General features: G+C 38.6%; 1 protein-coding gene and 1 long non-coding RNA gene across 2 annotated transcripts; one reads left to right on the forward strand and one right to left on the reverse strand.

Annotated features, from left to right (window-relative positions):
• Positions 1-5,637: 5,637 nt before the first annotated feature.
• LOC139964770 (carboxypeptidase B-like) lies at positions 5,638-19,205 on the forward strand. The gene is made up of 10 exons (XM_071966720.1): positions 5,638-5,795; positions 10,567-10,636; positions 12,150-12,359; positions 12,674-12,775; positions 13,265-13,372; positions 15,491-15,592; positions 16,072-16,162; positions 16,538-16,743; positions 18,120-18,204; positions 18,836-19,205. The coding sequence occupies exons 1-10, from the start codon at positions 5,731-5,733 to the stop codon at positions 19,027-19,029; spliced, it is 1,233 nt and encodes a 410-aa protein (XP_071822821.1). The 5' UTR covers positions 5,638-5,730; the 3' UTR covers positions 19,030-19,205.
• Positions 7,580-8,260, reverse strand: LOC139964772 (uncharacterized). Its single transcript, XR_011792085.1, has 2 exons — positions 8,134-8,260; positions 7,580-7,679 (listed from the first exon to the last, which is right to left on the reverse strand). It is a non-coding gene; the product is annotated as an uncharacterized lncRNA (long non-coding RNA).
• Positions 19,206-21,417: the final 2,212 nt, after the last annotated feature.

Genomic DNA, 21,417 nt, shown 5'->3' on the forward strand with positions numbered 1-21,417 from the left:
CTCGGAACACCCCCCCCCCAAGAGATGTAATACATGGGTCATGGTTCATTAACTCTTTAAATGGCTACAACAGACCTCAGAACCCCATCCCCCCCACAAAGATGTAATACATTGTTCAATAATTCATTTAATGGATACACCGGGCTTCGGAACACCCTCACCCCCCACAATATGAGATGTAATAAATTGGTCATTGTTCAATAATTCCTTTAATGGATACACCAGACTTCGGAACACCCTCACCCCCACACACACACAATGAGATGTAGTACATCGGTAAATCAACACCATACGTGTCTTGAAGAGGACATTTGAGATCAACAGGGTGCAAATTCTGAAACCTCATAGTCATATTAACTCCAAAAGTAAACTTGGGTTAAGTTATATTTGGTATGTGGATTCACCATATGGTTATAAGAACCCTGCTGTTTCAGCAATGGTCAACAGTCCTTAGTTAGGTCAACAGGCTAAGAATCAGTCTAAAAAACTATGTTATCTCTTTGATTCCAGATAGAAAGCTTGGATGAACTGTATGCATTTATGTATATCCGCTTAATAGTAACTACAAGAAGCATATTGCCTAGTGTAGAGGTAAAAGATCATTTGAGATGAACAGAAGAAGACATAGTAACTCCATACATGGGATGTGCATCCATACTTGGGATATGGATCCATCAAAACAGATACGACTAGTAAGCAGTGGCGTAGCCAAGGGGGGGGGGTCTGGAGGGCGACAGCCCCCTACGAAAGCTTGTCGCCCTCCACTGGGATTTGGGGTGTCGAAAATTACATGTGCGAAAAATATATCATTGGTCTGAATGTCTCGAATCTCCACTATGACCACTCATGAACGACCCTTCGACCGCGGGCGGCAGTAGGCTATAGTTGCTGAAAAACCGGCAGTGACATAGCGCATAGGCCGGGTTTTCACTTCTGGGACGTACCCTGATGCTCTTATAACCGCTAATAAAAAAAATCAAGAAGGAGACAATACTATCGCTGAGAATCAGTCTATCACCCTAATAATGTTTCAGACGCATTCTTTGATGTCAGTTTGACATACAGTTCGGTCATTTCAGTATGTTACTTGGCTGAAAGCCCAGTCAATCTTTCCTTATCATTCCGCGCGCAATTTGCAGATTTGTCGAAAATGTCAATGCCGGTTTCAAACTCACAAAAGATATGTCATGATATTTCAAAGTAACTTACAAGACCGTTTTTTTCCCTCTCTATTTCACTAAACTATTTGATAACCATATATCAAGACATGTGATCTCAAAATAAAGGATGGTGAGAAAACTTTACAGCAACTTACAAGCATGGGCGTCAATCCTGGGGGGGGGGGCAGGGGGACACACCCCCCACATTTAGATGGGTGGGGACACACTATCAAATGCCCCCCCCCCCCACATATTTAGTGTCGTTGCTCTACTTGGTTAGGGCTTACACATCTCAGGATTCATATCATCGAATACTAGAAGTTCATTTCTATGAAAAGTGACCGAGATTTTTCACATCGGTATGACCTGCAACTTTGTCTGTTTGTCGCGACGAGCGAAACTTGAGACTGAAACCACGAGCTGTGTGTGGATAACGGTGCGACCGGAGCCTACAACTAGTTCAAGAAGTCATGGCACTTCATAGCTAGAGCCAAAGCCTGTACATATTTGTTGTTAAGTTTGTAGATGGTGTTTCAAAGACGGTGCCCGTTCCCTAATATTGGGAAAATGAAATAGGGAGCATATTCCGTGGCAGCGCTTCCCATGTTACCTAGTTGTTGAGTGATACCGGAGTTTACCCCACAGTGAGAACACTGGGTACGCGGTGGTTACATAGTACGCTCCAACCAGAATTCACCCGATTACCAGATGCAGATCCACCTAGCATTATTTTGATGCCATCATCACTTTAGCCACCACTCACATGGGACCTATTCTAAGTCCGACAATACATGCGCATGTATGAGGTCCTGAAAATATAATTAAAGTGGTTTGTCTTGCCATCCTTGTTTCAAATTTCATAGAAATGTATTTTCGTAGACCTAGCAAAACATTCAAACTGACACAGTCCCATTGGAAGTGTGTCACGGGTGGCATTAAAAGTCATTGGTGGTTTAACATGCTGGCGTATGACGACTTTTGGCCAAATTTGCGCTAAGCTCACTATACGAACTCGGATCTGGGACTGTGCCTTAGTAGTTAGTTATTTAAATTGTTAATAATGGCGTATGAGGAAATCTGGAAATGCACTATTTTGTGGTATGACTCTCAGGACGGCAAGTCGAGAAACTCACATGCAGTCGCGGCGAATAGCTTCCTTCGCCTGTATGTCCGGGACATTTTGGGACATCGTTCCTATAGGCCAATATCTGAGGCCCTGGGGTCATTCCTTGACCAACTTGGTGCAATATAATGTGCCCATTTCGAAGTAAATTTATTCACAGATTGTTAGTTGTCATGGATTCGAACAAATGAGTGACGAATTTGTAATTTTCTCCCGAAATCACGCAACTAGATGGCTGCTATCCAGCCTAGCAAGTGCCATCTCGGGCGATCTGGCAGGTATTGAAATCTGAAATTTTCTTGGTGCGCTGCGCGCCAACTGATGGTGCGCTGCGCGCCAACTGATGGTGGCGCTCCGCTTAGATAGTACTTACGGCCGAAATACTAAAATCGATTACGTCCCCCTCCCCCCCCCCCAATGTTTCAAATCGGATTGACACTCCTGGTTGTGACCAGGCAGCGTTTACGAAAGTTAACAGTTCGTCTAGTTTTGTGAGCAATTTTATGTTGTCTAGGCCAGCAACGGTTGGGTAGAATAGGGTTCGTTAACACAAGAACGTGAAGAATACCAGTCAGAATAACAATACAATTAAGATGGCAAACATCTCCTAGATTTAATATTCCTACTGGCTATCAGTCATTATTCGCAAAGTATAGAACAATTTAAGGAGTCTTGAGACAACTTTGCTGTTGTTGCTGCTATGATTTTTGGAAGATAGATGCTCTTACAACCTCTGATTTTCATTGCGTAAAAGATCGCTTTGATTTAGGCGGTGTAATGGAATAAACACGTTTTTTTTTCGCGCATTAATCTGCAGCTAAAAGACAAGATACATAATTGGGAAAATGTACGAAGTCGCTCTAATCGAGCAGCGGTTCAAAGTAGCAGTGAGGTACTGTATAGGCTTAGGACTCCAGCACACCTAGTATCTGTATAGTATATGCCTAGTAAAATATAGGAGCCCTAATGTAACAGAAGACAAGCTATCTTCGTAGGTATTTTTTTACAGTGTTTTTTTTTTTTGTGGTAATTTTAATTGTTTGAGACGCTACAGTAGGCCTGGCTGCTTGTTAATGATTCTGCGTCATATTTTGCTCTGTTCATCATTTACTTTTGGTGGAAAATGGTTAAATTTCATACTGCACAGAAATATGATTTTCCAATGTGCAATTACGTAGCACCATAAACCTGTCTAAGTGCGTTATCTTTTTTTCACAGAAAGTATTGATGTTGTATTTCTGTACTATGGAGACTTGAACAACAATCATAGGCCTAGTGGCGAGTGGAATTTGGCGATTAGATTTTTAGTCACGGTCGCCAAGTAGCGAGTACTTTAAAATATATTTGTCGAGGCCTGTAAACCTTAAAAACATGATTTCTCATGGTAGAAATTATGGATACTTTTCATATATACATGGTATATGGATTTGCCATATTGAGTACAAGAATCCTGTTGCTTGTGAGGTCAAATCTCATATAGGTCACCAGAGGTCAAACTCTGAAAAACCTCTTACATGATATCTAACGATGGGAATCGTGGATACCTCTAATATTTGGTGTGTGTATTCATAACATTGAGCACAAGGACCCCTATTGCTTTTGATGGACGTGTGCAGTGCCAGACTGACCTGTCTTATCATGCCATAGTGTTATTGTAACAGCTAGTTCTGGTTATACTAACAAGCAGAAGTCTAGTGCATTGAAGTCATCGAAACCTCATTGCATTTTGCATTCTGGTTATTGTAGGGTGCCGCAATCGGCAATGTGGTGCCTCGTGATGCTATATGAACATATGCAACATTAAGGTCTTCTTCCTTTGCTGAATTATTGTTTATTGAAGGAAACTAATCCACCAAAATGAGAGGAAATTTCAAGAAATGCAAAACGGAAGCAAGCCATTATCACCGCTAGGCTAATACATCATTTCCAAGCACTGTTAAGAAGAAACCAACGATGCATTCTATGCTAAGCTCTGTGTATGACTTCATTTCTGCCAAGCTTTGACCGCCTCTGAACTAACATCACCCTCATTGTATGGAGAGTGTCGCACGTGCAGCTGTTCCCATCGCAAGTGAGATTATCCGCTCAAACAAGTAGTTAAACTTTAAGAGAAACTCAGATAATGCCACGAACAGAGAGTGACTTTCAACTACGTTCACATAATGTATTATGAAATCTGCCGGATGAACCATAGAGAATTTGAGTGTGTGTGTGTGAGAACTGTTCTTGTCTTAGAAGCACGTCCAATGTTGTCAGATAGTCATGTTGTTTATTGGTAACCTGCAGCCCCCCCCTCCCCCTTCACATATATATATATATATATAGCCATAAACTCGACGGCAAGGAAGTTCGTTTATACTTCCTTGCTCGAAGTGTACGTACTCCCATAAACACAGCCACAACGCATGGAACGACAATTAACGGACCACAAGTGATTATAATAATATGAAGTTGCATGAATATACATATCTTAGTTTTCTCGATTATCTGTGGCCCTTGTGAAACGCCAAAAGGACCGCAGAGTACGTAATCGCTATTGTCATCCTGTACTGTAAAGTTTTCATAGTGCACTTTTATATAATCATCGTGAACCTTCATGTAATGTTACATTATGATTATCATTTGTAGTCCTTTTGACGTTCTTTATTACTGGAGATTGCATAAAGATGTCATATCCCAGTTAATTACTCTTAATTCTGCATGTTTCAAGGCCGCTAGAGCATAGGGAAAAGTTTCCAACTGACATGTCCTTCCTACCAAATGACAGCTGATAGCTTGAGTGATTGTCTCATTTAAATTATCCCACAATGACCTTTTATATTTGAACCTAAAAGAGGTTGAAGTCTAGCAAAGTACTCCCCAACCCATCTGACAACTCCATCTGCCAGCTGAGGAATCTTTCTGTTTCACCCAGGAATTCTAAACGCCTTAAATCACATCCAATCCTCCCGATGTTAGACCATCAGTAGTTTATTTCATCCTTTTGAAAACATGACAAAAAGTCACTCTTTAGGTCTAGTTAGCACTATTTATAGACAATAGTTAACCTTTCAGGTTTATAAAGGCCTTCACTACACCTTATTGCGGTATCAATTGTTTTTCACACGCATATAAGGAAGACATCCTTTGATATGTTCAGTCGCTATAGGTGAGTTAGTGATTTTTATATAATTTGATGTGGAATAAGTAATGTTGCGTTTCATACAACTAATTTTCATTGGGATCCAGAGTTGTCCTTGATATTTACACTAGGCATTGAGGCAGACCAGGTTGTTTTTGCAAGTGTGGGTCATTCAAAAGCTGTTGCATCTGTCAAGATAAGGAGGCTTAATGAGGGCTCGATCTGATAAGACAGTAAGAAGGATTCAATATTGAAGTATTCACTTGCTTCCTTTTTGTTGAAAAGTTTTGAATCACCATTACGTTAGTTGAGTCAAAGATACAAAGATGTATTATATTTTCCTTATCCTCGCGAGTCTGCTAGGAGCGTTCGCTGCAAAGGACTACACTGGGTAAGTATATGGAAGTAATATTAACATGATGTATATTACATGCTATCATGACAAGGATATACTACACTGGGTAAGTATGTAAGTAATATTAACATTATAAATACATCAACCAAGTTTCACCGAGACTCAAACGAATTCCAAGGATGGCAAGTTTACAGCGTATAGTATTTATCATTAAAAGTTTCTTGATATATTTAAGATATAGCTTCATATGCTTTCTATAGTCACTTCGCCCAACAACCATTTCGCCCAACTGCCATTTCGCCCAATCAGCCTGGTCATTTCGCCCAACCAGCCTGGTCATTTCGCCCAACCAGCATGGTCATTTCGCCCAACCATCATAGTCATTTCGCCCAACCAGCATGGTCATTTCGCCCAACCATCATAGTCATTTCGCCCAACCAGCATGGTCATTTCGCCCAACCGTGTTGGTCATTTCGCCCAACCTTATTTTTACTAATATTCAGTCAGAACAATATTACTTTTTCTATTCCACTAGTTCAATTTGATTTATTTTGGATTAGGTTACTTCGTAATAGGTAAATAAAAACGTGAGGTTCGCTCGATAACGATCGGAGTCTGAGCAGTTATTTCGGGTATAATGGGAGGATTACACTACTTTAGGCGTTTACGCATACAATGGAAGTGCTTGCGAGTCACTTCGCCCAACAACCATTTCGCCCAACTGCCATTTCGCCCAACCAGCCTGGTCATTTCGCCCAACCGCGTTGGTCATTTCGCCCAACCAGCATGGTCAGTTCGCCCAACCGTGTTGGTCATTTCGCCCAACCGTGTTGGTCATTTCGCCCAACCGTGTTGGTCATTTCGCCCAACCTTATTTTTACTAATATTCAGTCAGAATAATATTACTTTTTCTATTCCACCAGTTCAATTTGATTTATTTTGGGTAAGGTTACTTCGTAATAGGTAAATAAAGTGAGGTCCTCTCGATAGCGATCGGAGTCTGAGCAGTTATTTCGGGTATAATGGGAGGATTACACTACTTAAGGCGTTTACGCATACATGGAAGTTATATTATTATACAAACAAAGGGGAATCGGTGTGGAATAATATAACCGTTTCTATTTCACTAGTTCAATTTGATTTATTTTGGGTTATATTATTGGTAGTTATATTATTATTATTATTATATGGAAGTTATGTTATTATAAAAACAAAGGAGAATCGGCATGTTTGAGGAACTGAATAGTTGTCTTTTTCTGGAGCATTAAGTGGCCCTAAGAAGAGCCGTTTGCATATTTGAGGAACTGTAGTTTTCATCTTTCTGGAGGATAGTTCAGGAGCTGTGTAACCTCACATCGTTGGGGCAGGGCTTTTATCCATCCTTTGGGTTTATCCCATGTGATTGACAGGCTGATGTCAATAATTGATGTTATTGCATTTGTGAGTCAGTAATCCGCAGTTATTGGTTTGGTCAGCCAAGCGTTAATCCGGTCAACCAGACGTTTATCGGAGGCCTATTGTTTGTGGTTTATTAATCCACACCTATTGTTCTGCTTGATGACTTCGGTCAAGGTTTATCAAGTCCGCCAGGCATTAATCAAGGGTATTGTTCACAGCAGTTATGTGTTTATCTAGTTCTACATAGTGTTAATCTAATGTTATACAAACACAGGGGAATCGGTCTTCATAAAAACCTATCAAACCTAACCCGTAAAATACTGGTCCATCCTACTGACTAACAATTCCGGAACGTTAAGTGAAAAACAATATATATATAAAACCCGTCCGTAATATTTATCAATGTAACCACATATGTAATCACATATGTAGGCCTAATCAATTTAACCACGACTTCAAGTTTCCTTAATACTCGGTTCGTATCCCGTAACGTTAACAATTCCCGACCGTTTACTATCAAACCTAACCCCTAAAACACTGATCCATCCTCAAGATTCCTTAATATTCGGTTCGTATTCTGTAACGTTTCCTTACTAAAGTTATACAAAGAAAAGGACTTCAAGTTTCCTTAATATTCCTTAATATTCGAACGTTTACTATCAAACCTAACCCCCAACACACTGATCGGTCCTCAAGTTTCCTTAATATTCGGTTCGTATCCTGTAACTTTAACAATTCCCGAACGTTTACTTTTCAAGTATCAAGGTTGGGCGAAATGACCAGGCTGGTTGGGCGAAATGACCAGGCTGGTTGGGCGAAATGACCAGGCTGGTTGGGCGAAATGACCAGGCTGGTTGGGCGAAATGGTAAGGTTGGGCGAAATGGCAGTTGGGCGAAATGGTTGTTGGGCGAAGTGTCCTGCTTCCATGGAAGTTATATTATTATACAAACACGGGGAATCGGTCTTCATAAAAACCTATCAAACCTAACCCCTAATACACTGATCGATCCTCAAGTTTCCTCAATATTCGGTTCGTATATCCTGTAACGTTAACAATTCCCGAACGTTTCCTTTCCAAGTATCATATTTAATCAAGGTTGGGCGAAATGACCAGGCTGGTTGGGCGAAATGACCAGGCTGGTTGGGCGAAATGGTAAGGTTGGGCGAAATGGCAGTTGGGCGAAATGGTTGTTGGGCGAAGTGTCCTGCTTCCCTTCATATAATGAGGTTATTAGTAGTCTTTGTGAATAGAGATCAAAGGATATCTTACGGTAAGTACAAATTTATAAAGTACTTTAATACTACATTTGTTCTGGGTTTCGTACTGACAGTTTCGAACTCCTTGACACGAATCAGAAACTGGACTATGGGAAAGAACATCAGCTTTCTAGTCACTTCGCCCAACAACCATTTCGCCCAACTGCCATTTCGCCCAACCAGCCTGGTCATTTCGCCCAACCAGCCTGGTCATTTCGCCCAACCAGCATGGTCATTTCGCCCAACCATCATAGTCATTTCGCCCAACCAGCATGGTCATTTCGCCCAACCGTGTTGGTCATTTCGCCCAACCTAATTTTTACTAATATTCAGTCAGAATAATATTACTTTTTATATTCCACTAGTTCAATTTGATTAATTTGGGGTTAGGTTACTTCGTAATAGGTAAATAAAAACGTGAGGTCCGCTCGATATCGAGCGGAGTCTGAGCAGTTATTTCGGGTATAATGGGAGGATTACACTACTTTAGGCGTTTACGCATACAATGGAAGTTATATTATTATACAAACACAGGGGAATCGGTCTTCATAAAAACCTATCAAACCTAACCCCTAAACACTGATCCATCCTACTGACTAACAATTCCCGAACGTTTCCTTATTAAATTGAAAAAAAATATATATAACCCGTCCGTAATATTGAAGTACTATATTTAATCAATGTAACCACTTTATCAATGTAACCACATATGTAATCACATATGTAATCAATTTAACCACGACTTCAAGTTTCCTTAATACTCGGTTCGTATCCCGTTACGTTAACAATTCCCGAACTTTTACTATATCAAACCTATCAAACCTAACCCCTAAAACACTGATCCATCCTCAAGATTCCTTAATATTCGGTTCGTATCCTGTAACGTTAAAAATTCCCGAACGTTTCCTTACTAAAGTTATACAAAGTAAAGGACTTCAAGTTTCCTTAATATCCCTTAATATTCGAACGTTTACTATCAAACCTAACCCCTATCACACTGATCAATCCTCAAGTTTCCTTAATATTCGGTTCGTATCTTGTAACGTTAACAATTCCCGAACGTTTCCTTTTGACATATCATATTTAATCAAGGTTGGGCGAAATGACCAGACTGGTTGGGCGAAATGACCAGGCTGGTTGGGCGAAATGACCAGGCTGGTTGGGCGAAATGACCAGGCTGGTTGGGCGAAATGACCAGGCTGGTTGGGCGAAATGACCAGGCTGGTTGGGCGAAATGGTAAGGTTGGGCGAAATGGCAGTTGGGCGAAATGGTTGTTGGGCGAAGTGTCCTGCTTCCGAACATGCTTTCTAGTCACTTCGCCCAACAACCATCACATAAACGCTTTCTGGTCACTTTCGCCCAACTGCCATTTCGCCCAACTAGCATGGTCATTTCGCCCAACCAGCCTGGTCATTTCGCCCAACCAGCATGGTCATTTCGCCCAACCAGCCTGGTCATTTCGCCCAACCAGCATGGTCATTTCGCCCAACCAGCATGGTCATTTCGCCCAACCATTTTTTTTAACTCATATTCAAGCCTGTCAGAATAATATCCCTTTGAATATTTCACTAGTTCAATTTGATTTATTTTGATATATGTTTTATATATTACTTCATAGTAGGTAAATCAAGTGATGTCCGTTCGATATCGATCGGAGTCTGAGCAGTTATTTCGGTTATAATGGGAGGATTACACTACTTTAGGCGGTTAACTACGCATACAATGTAAGTTATATTATTATACAAACAAAGGAGAATCTATTTCACTGTTTTCTAAATTCACTGATCCATCCTACCGACTGTAACCACGACTTCAAGTTTCCTTAATATTCGGTTCGTATCCCGTAACGTTAACAATTCCCGAACGTTTCCTTATTAAATTGACCAATATTGAAGTATAATATTTAATCAATGTTGGTCGAAATGACCAGCAAGGTTGGGCGAAATGACCATGCTGGTTGGGCAAAATAACCAACAAGGTTGGGCGAAATGGTAAGATTGGGCGAAATGGCAGTTGGGCGAAATGGTTGTTGGGCGAAGTGACCAGCTGGCACATAAACAGTTTGCAATGTCGAGGCTAAAGATATTTGCAATTGTACTCTCTTGCAGGCTCAACTAAGATGATACTTTCTCTAATGGTCTTAATTTCAGGTATAAAGTCTTGCGGGTTACTCCTCCGGACGAATCCTCTTTTAACTACCTACATGTATTGGAATCTCAGGTAGGAGAGTAGTAATGTATATCCCGATTTGTGATGCAACTTATCCTTGTTCTTAGGAGATAGACCTGTCTTGGTGCTCAATATCCATACCTATCGAACACTCTATAAAGAAGTTGGACGAAATATTTAACTCAAGTACACTCGGTACGTATGTATCCAACAAAATGTGGGTACAGTTTTACCCCTAAAGAAGTAAAATGCAGACAATTTTGACAAATTGATCACTTTTTGGTAATTAATTTGGTTACATTATCGCATGTTTACTTGTTTTGGGGCAAACATTGCTTAGATGTAGTTGGATACATACGCCATCCAGAGTTGGTTTAAATATTTTCCCCGGCTTCCTGACAGAATTAACCCTTTCCTTGTTCTTGTAGATATTTGTACGTACATAAGTGCATATCTATCGAATTGACCTTTAATCTTGGAATATATGCTAGTGGTGTGTTCGTTTAAATTCTTAATCTTTATTTAAATTTCATTTGTGTTTCTGGGGGAGGTGGGAGGGGGGGGGGACGGCCTGACTTCCAATCTATATTTCTCATTGTACTGACGATCTTCACAACCGATATGGTGTTTGTATTTTATCTGGGAGGTGGGTGGGGGGGGGGGGGGCAGACGGCCTGACTTCCAATCTATATTTCTCATTGTACTGACTATCTTCACAACCGATATGGTTTTTGTATTTTATCTGGGAGGTGGGTGGGTGGGGGGAAAGACGGCCTGACTTCCAATCTATATTTCTCATTGTACTGACGACCTTCACAACCGATATGGTGTTTGTATTTTATCTGGGAGGTGGGAGAGGGCGGGGGGGGGGGGACGGCCTGACTGCCAATCTATATTTCTCATTGTACTGACTATCTTCACAACCGATATGGTTTTTGTATTTTATCTGGGAGGTGGGTGGGTGGGGGGAAAGACGGCCTGACTTCCAATCTATATTTCTCATTGTACTGACGATCTTCACAACCGATATGGTGTTTGTATTTTATCTGGGAGGTGGGAGAGGGCGGGGGGGGGGGGAGACGGCCTGACTTCCAATCTATATTTCTCATTGTACTGACGATCTTCACAACCTATATGGTGTTTGTATTTTATCTGGGAGGTGGGTGGGGGGGGGGGGAGAGACGGCCTGACTTCCAATCTATATTTCTCATTGTACTGACGATCTTCACAACCTATATGGTGTTTGTATTTTATCTGGGAGGTGGGTGGGGGGGGGGGGGGAGACGGCCTGACTTCCAATCTATATTTCTCATTGTACTGACTATCTTCACAACCGATATGGTGTTTGTATTTTATCTGGGAGGTGGGAGAGGGGGGGGGGGGAGACGGCCTGACTTCCAATCTATATTTCTCATTGTACTGACGATCTTCACAACCGATATGGTGTTTGTATTTAATCTGTCAGCATTCGAAATGATTTTATATATTTAATATCTTCCTTTTTTGTGTCTATCGAATGTGATTATACCTAAGAACTCTTTGTTCTTCATTTTCCATTTCTCAGTATGACTTCTGGAGTGAGTCCCGAGGTGTCGGCTATTCAGCTGATATTATGGTATCAGAAGATTATCGAGGGATCTTGGTTTCAAAGTTGGAGGAAAGAGGTTTCAACATTGAAACAATGATCGATGATATCCAACCATTAATTGATGGACAGATGAATACAAGAGCTCAATCTGGATTTAGTTATGATGATTATCATACTCTTGATGAGGTAACTATTTTCTTTTGAATAAATATGTCATTGTTTAGCTTTAATGTCATCACTCTCACATTTATATGATAACAAGATATATTTCACTCAAACCGCCCCAAATGTCACACAAACCTCATATTTGGATACCTTACAATATACATATAAAGGAATTGGCTTTGTTATTACATCCATTCGTTGATATGACGTTTGGTTTTTCGAGTCCAGGCATTATCTTGGCTCCTATTTGTAAAAATTATAACTACGTCACATTCATAACCAATATCGTGTGCAGAAACAGGCAAGCAATGAAATGATTAATATATCCTGTTCAGATTCGCCAATGGATGCTTGATTTCACGGCAGAGAACTCTGATTTGGTTCAGATGGAACAAGTGGGAACAACATATGAAGGTCGAGATATTCAGAAAATTAAAGTGAGTGTCTATAGTAGTGAAGTCATATTTGTAGTCCATATATTATAGAATTTATCATTTCAATCGCTACGTAATCCCCCCAAAAATTCTGGGATGATGGTTGATTTTCCTTTCTTCGGACACATATATGATTAATCCATGCGTCTATATGAGTATATACTATAAGTCAATAACCCAGGTTATGAGAAATTGGGGGAAATCAATTTTCAATATTTCTCATGGTCCCACTCAAGTACAAATGCAAGCCACTGGAATCATATGAATTGTAACAGGGAGTTTACACGGATTGCAACACCTGAATACAAGTATACGACTATAGTGTGTTAGATATCACCGTTCTCACGGGTAGCGTTTGTTTGTTGGTTTTAGATTCTAATGCAACTTGTCATATACCAACAATTTGTTTATACTAGCCAGCATGGGCATCACTTACATACTCTTAAACGTTTGTTTAAATTGTTTGAACTAACATCTCTATTTCTCTTGCAGATTTCCTCAGACTTCAGTGACACCACCAGGCCAATATTCTTCATGATCGGAGGGACACATTCTCGGGAATGGGTTACTCCTGCGACAATGATGGCAGTGGCAAAACGCGTAATGTATCCAATACACGAACTAGCGTGAATGGCGTCAGCATTTCATGCTATGCGACACATGAAACAATCTGAAATAAATCAAAAGTTGACTGCCAGCTCACCTGCCGTTATCAACTTATTCAAGTTTTCAGAACTCTTCTTAATGTTATAACATAGAACATTGTTTGAACGTTTTACACTGACCTTATCTTTAGAGCATTACTTTATAATATAATATAACATAGTACAGGGTTTGAACGTTATATGGTGACCTTATCTTTAGAGCATTACCGGTACTTTATAATATAATATAACATAGTACAGTGTTTGAACGTTTTACACTGACTTTATCTTTAGAGCATTACTTTAAAATATAACATAACATAGTACAGTGTTTGAACGTTATACAGTGACCTTATCTTTAGAGCATTACTTTATAATATAATATAACATAGTACAGTGTTTGAACGTTATACAGTGACCTTATCTTTAGAGCAATACTTTATAATATAATATAACATAGTACAGTGTTTGAACGTTATACAGTGACCTTATCTTTAGAGCATTACTTTATAATATAATATAACATAGTACAGGGTTTGAACGTTATATTATCTTTAGAGCATTACCGGTACTTTATAATATAATATAACATAGTACAGTGTTTGAACGTTTTACACTGACTTTATCTTTAGAGCATTACTTTAAAATATAACATAACATAGTACAGTGTTTGAACGTTATACAGTGACCTTATCTTTAGAGCATTACTTTATAATATAATATAACATAGTACAGTGTTTGAACGTTATACAGTGACCTTATCTTTAGAGCATTACTTTATAATATAATATAACATAGTACAGTGTTTGAACGTTATACAGTGACCTTATCTTTAGAGCAATACTTTATAATATAATATAACATAGTACAGTGTTTGAACGTTATACAGTGACCTTATCTTTAGAGCAATACTTTATAATATAATATAACATAGTACAGTGTTTGAACGTTATACAGTGACCTTATCTTTAGAGCATTACTTTATAATATAATATAACATAGTACAGTGTTTGAACGTTATACAGTGACCTTATCTTTAGAGCAATACTTTATAATATAATATAACATAGTACAGTGTTTGAACGTTATACAGTGACCTTATCTTTAGAGCATTACTTTATCTAGAATATAACATAGTACAGTGTTTGAACGTTATACAATGACCTTATCTTCAGAGCATTACTTTATAATATAATATAACATAGTACAGTGTTTGAACGTTTTACACTGACTTTATCTTTAGAGCATTACTTTAAAATATAACATAACATAGTACAGTGTTTGAACGTTATACAGTGACCTTATCTTTAGAGCATTACTTTATCTAGAATATAACATAGTACAGTGTTTGAACGTTATACAGTGACCTTATCTTCAGAGCATTACTTTATAATATAATATAACATAGCACACTTGGACCATATTTACAGTGACCAACTCGTTAGAGCATAAGTATATCAAAGAATATAACATAGATATTACAGTGTTTGGACGTTAATTATACAGTGACCTTATCTTTAGAGCATTACTTTATCATAGAATATTACATAGTGCAGTGTTTGGACGTTTTACAGTGACCTTATCAATATAGCATAACTATACCATAGGATATAACATAGTTCAATGTCTTTAGAGCATGACTATATCATAGAATTGTGATATTAGAAGGCAACGTCGTTAAACTTTTGTCAGACTTCTAAATTGGCGTCAGCTTAAGTCGATGTGCTTTCCTACATTCTCTGTTATACAGGTCCTAACGTCATAGATTGCAAACCATGATTTTTTTCCAATCATTTGTCATTGCGTTTGGAGCTCATTTCGTTTCTAATACATTTTGCAACAGTTTTTAAATCAAACCTGCCAACCATTTGATAGTGTTGCCAAAACACAGCAAGCTTTATGAATAAACTACCTCTAGTACCGCTGAAGAATCCAAGCCGGTGAGGAATGTTATCGAAATTAGATTATTATAGGATTTGCTTTTCTTCTCATTGCCTTATATTATTTCAAGTAATTGAAAGCTAAGTGTGAAAAGCAGCTTTAATTCCACTTTGCTTCGCATTTCAATTTTTAGTTGGTCGATGAAAGTGGCACGGAAGGGAATCTATTGGAATTGATGGATTTTCATATTGTTCCTGTCTTCAACCAAGACGGTTACCATTTCACGTGGACCGATGTAAGTATACTGCTGAACTTACCATATAAATGGGGAACGTAATCCACTTATAACGTGAGCGGGAAATAAATAATAATAAAAATAATAATAAATACAAACACACCTGACACAAAAACTTGGAGAACTTGCATGGACGCTGTACGTGCACCCTTCCATGGCCGTCATGTAAATTTACATGATGGTATGCACAATGTATACCGACTGTACCATGCGTTTACTGAGCCTGGCTCACTATGTGCCCGTGAAGCAACCTATACTTTAATTGTTTAACAGTTTAACGTAGTATGGGAATACATTACATTTTCGACCACAATTAGCACACCATTAATTCTTTCTACTGATGGATAGTCTATTTTTCAAATTTTGTATACGCCGAAAATTCCATTATCTCACTTTAAGGTCATATTGTGCATGCACATGCATGATGATTCTCTCTGTACATCTCTCATAAGGTAATAATTTGCTTTTTGTGTCCTAAGGATCGAATGTGGCGTAAGACCCGAAGTCCAAACGATGCATCGCCCTGCGTTGGAACAGACCCAAACAGGAACTGGGACTGCCAATGGGGAAGTAAGTAATATACGTCTGTGTAAACACAGTGTATAAACATAGTCCAGACGGTCGAAGAGACGCCTTAGAAGTTGGAACTTTTTCCAGCAGTATTGTTAGTCAATGGGAGATATAATAACCAATCACATGTGTAGTATTTTCCGTGACGTAGTGCAAAGTATTTGTTGTAAAGCATTTATGTTTCCAAATTGTGAAAGAAGCGAAACAGAAATGTTTATTTCTTCTATAAAGCTCGTGTAGTTCACCTGGACTTGTTTTATCTGCTATCCCTTTAAATGTATTTCCTCTTTACATTGAGGCTACAATTTTTAACAGTCACAATAACATATAACAAGGACAATTCTTTAAGTGTGACATATCTAATTATTATTTCAGCTGGCGGGTCCAGCAACTTTGAATGCAGTGCAACATATATGGGATCCAAACCTGCCTCCGAGATCGAAATCAAAAATATGCAGGATCATGTCTCCGCTATTAGAGATCGAGTGAAAGTCTTTATGGATGTCCACGCATACAGCCAGTACTGGATGTATCCCTATGGTCATTCAGATGTACTACTACCCGCCGATGACGATGAACTGGTAAGAGTCTTTAAGTATGAAGTCAATTAGAGTACACAGATATCATGTAAGGAATTATGTTCTTTTCTGTTTTCCCTTCTTCTTGAGGAGGTTCTTGAACTTCTTGACATGAGATCGGGAAGCAAGGGCGGCGGAAGCACTTTTAATCTGGGGGGGGGGGGGCACCGACATCAAAGGGCACTTTGCAGAAATTCGATTGGACTGATGCAGCCTTATATTTAGTACCCTTTATAACTCTTATTGTATTAACTTATTTGCGTATACACATCACTCCATCAACGTCCCCCCCCCCCCCTTCAAGGAAAATATGCATACTAGCACTGCAATATCCAATATGCAAATTGGGAAACAAGTTTTCTTTTGAGACAAAATGAGGTGAAAACATGCTAGTTGCTAATGTAGGAATCTTCCGAATTAGAGTTTATTTCTTGTTAATATCTTAACAATTTTTTTCCATTCGGAAATAGCATTGACTTTGACCCACAGAAATTCATTAAAAGTCAGGGGCGTAGCCAGGATTTGCAAAGTTGTATGCACGACTATCTGAGCGGAGCGCCACCATCGGTTGGCGCGGAGCGTACAAGAAAATTTTTGGTTTTACAAACCCCTCAGATGGCCGGAAACGGGCCTTCCCGAGTGTTCATTCTGGTTCCCTGGCCTCAAGTTGCTAACTTGAGACACCTCAATTCTTATGTAGAAAAAGGGCACATTTTTAACCTGAGGAAAAGTGGGGGGGGGGGGGCACGTGCCCCCCCGGTTCCGCCGCCCTTGTCGGAAAGGGTGGAAGCTCATGGAAGGTGAACTTTTTTGTAGAGCCACATTTAGTGTATCTACTGTGTGTGTATTATAAAGAAGACAAATCGTTTTTAGACATCAAGTTTTTCCACACTTTTTTGCCTTTCTGTCGCAATTATAATTGTGCTGATTAACTTGTGATACAGTGGTTTTCAATTCCCTCATTCCACCGCCCTTTACAAATGGTGAATGAAGGATGTTTTAAAGGATGAACCAAGGAGTGAACCTTTGGTCGTTGAAACCGACTCCCATGCGAGGGGGGTCAGTGGACCCACCCCATTGTTTAATTACATGTCAAATGGTGCATTCTGAGGCATTATTAGATTATAAATTAGGTCTACTCGCAAGGCTGTGCTAATAAATACATTTGATATTTCTGTGCAATGGTTGAAAAAGGGGCTGTGCACCCTAGCTGTAGTCTATTTCTTTCCTAGATGTAAAATACCCCCCCACCCCCTATCTGAGGTTGGGGGAGGCATGGCGCAAACCACTGTTATGAGGAAGCTTAATAGGAAAAATATACCTTGGTAATTTCAAAAAATACAGAAACTTATTGATTGTTCGATACTTCCATCTTTTAGAGAGAGGCATCAAAAGCCGCTGTCGATGCTGTGTTTTCTGTTCATGGTAAAGTTTACGAGAATGGACCCATAGCAACTGTCATATGTAAGTACTGCGCCTCAATTGAGTATTTGTTGAGATCGTGTTGTGGAGAATAGCTGCAGAGAACACTCATACAGTACACCAAATAAACAAAACAGAATATAAATAAACACCTTTTTAATTTTAACAATCTACGATATGTTATACAAATGATAATACATGTTTAATCGGCTATTCTTTTGTTTTACTTTTCATGGTAATCTTGTTTGACCGAAATCTTACACAAAATTATAACAGTATAACACAAGAGAATCTGCTCTGAATCTGCACATTTGTTGGGTCTAGTATAATTTGGATCGATAATTTATTCATCCGTGCTGCAACTACGTTTCTCCATAAAATTTCTGATTGTATTTGACGCCATAATAGTTGAGTTTGATGCTATGGCTGCGATGGATGCTATCAAATGTTTAACACTACGATTAAGTTGTTGATGCTATAAGAATGTTTTAATGCTGTCAAGTATTGTTGATATGATTGTACATGCATTTTGACTGTGTTTGATGCCGGTGCAGCTGCGATCATCCAGGTTTGTTATTTTGGCGCTCCGTTTAATGTTTTCTTTGAGCTTTACAGGATTACAAGACTTATCATCAATAAGGATCGTGCATTATGTTATCTTTCCTTTACTTAGACGTGGCTAGTGGATCATCAGCAGATTGGGGCTACGACGTAGCTGGGATTAAACATTCCTATGCTCTTGAATTGAGGGATACTGGCGAATGGGGCTTCCTTCTTCCACCTTCACAGATCAGTGACACAGCAGAAGAGTTCTTTGCGGGTTGTGCAGCATTGACACATTATCTCAGAGATCACAGCGGTCTATAAGAGATTTATGGTATTGATTCACGGACATGCACACTCATCTTTAACGTGAATTATATCTAATTGTTAATTACTTGCTATTGATTCTGATCGCACCATAATATGATTCGACGATAGACTTAAGTGTAAATCATGTCCTCTGAACTAGTAAACAATGGCTCACTAAACATTGAAAATGACTTTGATTTCTGTGTTTTATTGTAAGGTGACGGTTATATGCTTCTTTTTATCATTTCAGACAGTTGTAAAGAATAACATTAATTTACATTTACAACCCTCAGTCATTAAATGCAAATGACTGCATGAACACAATACCATCAGCCTGGTCCTTGGCTAATGTTAAAGCATCATTATGCATTCAATTCGTAAACATGAACTGATCGATCCCACAATCTAAAATCCTTTATGGTAATATTTTATAGTATATACTCACACAATCTTGACGATGTTCTTTTCCAAAAGACAAAATTGGCCCCTTCACAGAGATCAATGAAAAATTCCAACCAAGTACTTAAAACTTGAAGGTGTCCCATTGTGATATATGCATCTTATTAATTGTTCGCCTCAACAAAAACAAAAAACACACAACCGGACACCTTTAAGTGCTTCGCATTTTTCATTCCTTCAACCCCTGCAAAGTGACCAAAATTTTGCAAGAAATGGACATTATCATAATTGTGTAATTATTTACTACACAAAGTAGCAGTGGCGTTCACAAAGGGAAGGGCCATTGCCCCACGTCTGATCATCAGACCGGTAAATTGTGGGGGAACTTTAACCAGGAAAGAAGTGGACCATTCCTATGGGTGCCCCCCTCCCTCCCCCCACTGCATTTTTTCAACTTCACTTCACTTATATTTACAGTAACTTATATAGACTTTATAACCCAAATATGCCTCAGAATGCACCATTTGGCATCTAAATTATTTTAATATTTCTTTACAAAATCCTTCATTCACCTCTGGCCTTTCCACAAAGGTCAACCGCTGCCTTAATCAGTCGTGAAAAATTTGCACCCAATCATCCACCAACCCCCCCCAACCCCGCCCCACCTTTCAAATCCTTTGCACATCATGAAAATATATCTCCCAAAAATTGATCTGATTATATATTTCAGTTGGTATAATATATATACTTGCCTAGAAGTCCTTACAGTATGCACAACTGAAAGAAATTGCCGCAAAAAACAGATTTAAAAAAATAAAACATTAAAATTGAACTCAATGTGTTTAATTTTGAACAGCTTCTCAAAGTGCTAAGAAATCTGAAACAGCAAAATATATTGCTTCACTTTCAAATTAAAAACTTTGTTTTCATCAGACTGGCTATGAGTACTTACACAATAAGTGTAGTATGATGTACTAAATAAACAATTCATGATAGAAAACATAAAAACTTTAGTATAAACTATTTCTAGAAAAATATTAATAGCTTAAATTTGAGGAAATATACCTTCTAACCAACACTAGCTAACAATAGATACATGATAGGTAAGCAAATTTGTGCAGTTATACAGATTAATTAGAAATATACTAGCTATGATCTTTGGAACAATTGTTATGACAGAACACCTAGTTAACCTGAAATATCATGTTAACTAGAAGTAGTATGTATATTTATGAACAATATAAGACAAAGTTATTTCAGAGATATAAATATTACTCCAGTCTCATTCCATCTTAATACTAATATGTATAAACAGTACAATTTGTTGTAACATGTGTTTGATACATGATTCTGTAGGAGAAACCCCTCATCTGTGAAGAAGAGTGTAAGTACAACTAACAAGCATTGATGGATGGGAAACTATATTGAGGGTATAAATTGACACTCAAAGTGGAAACTTTCAAGGATGGAAAATAAATATGCCTGTTTATCATGTATCACATTCCATTTAAATTGAGTCTACTGGTCAATATTATGTACAAACACAGTAAATATGTCAATATGAGTTTGAAGATCATATGAGAAATGGTACATGTGATTCAACCAACTCTAAAAGCTCTCAAGGTTAATTTCTCAAGTGTAAAATAAAAACCCTAAAACTTGGATCATCAGTCTTGCTCAAAGGTTCATAAACCTTTTCCATATTAAAATAATATCAAAATATCAATATGATTTCATATTGCACATATATTGCATATGACATCCCAAAATATTCATTTGAATAATTTCATAAAAAACAGAGTAAATCCACTTCACAGACAGAATGGACATCAAGCCTCACACTAAAGGTAACATGTTAGCTCTATCTTGTGCAGACAGAATGGACATCGAGCCTCACACTAAAGGTAACATGTTAGCTCTATCTTGTGCAGACAGAATGGACATCGAGCCTCACACTAAAGGTAACATGTTAGCTCTATCTTGTGCAGACAGAATGGACATCGA

This window comes from Apostichopus japonicus, chromosome 23 (assembly GCF_037975245.1).
Source record: "Apostichopus japonicus isolate 1M-3 chromosome 23, ASM3797524v1, whole genome shotgun sequence".
Lineage (NCBI taxonomy): Eukaryota > Metazoa > Echinodermata > Holothuroidea > Aspidochirotida > Stichopodidae > Apostichopus > Apostichopus japonicus.

What these genes read in the sequence shown, in the direction of transcription:
- LOC139964770 (XM_071966720.1), top strand. Translation starts at nt 5,731, where the DNA reads ATGTATTATATTTTCCTTATCCTCGCGAGTCTGCTAGGAGCGTTCGCT. An exon ending in TACATGTATTGGAATCTCAG is followed by an intron (nt 10,637 to 12,149) that starts GTAGGAGAGTAG and finishes TCCATTTCTCAG; the next exon opens with TATGACTTCTGGAGTGAGTC. An exon ending in CCGCCGATGACGATGAACTG is followed by an intron (nt 16,744 to 18,119) that starts GTAAGAGTCTTT and finishes TCCATCTTTTAG; the next exon opens with AGAGAGGCATCAAAAGCCGC.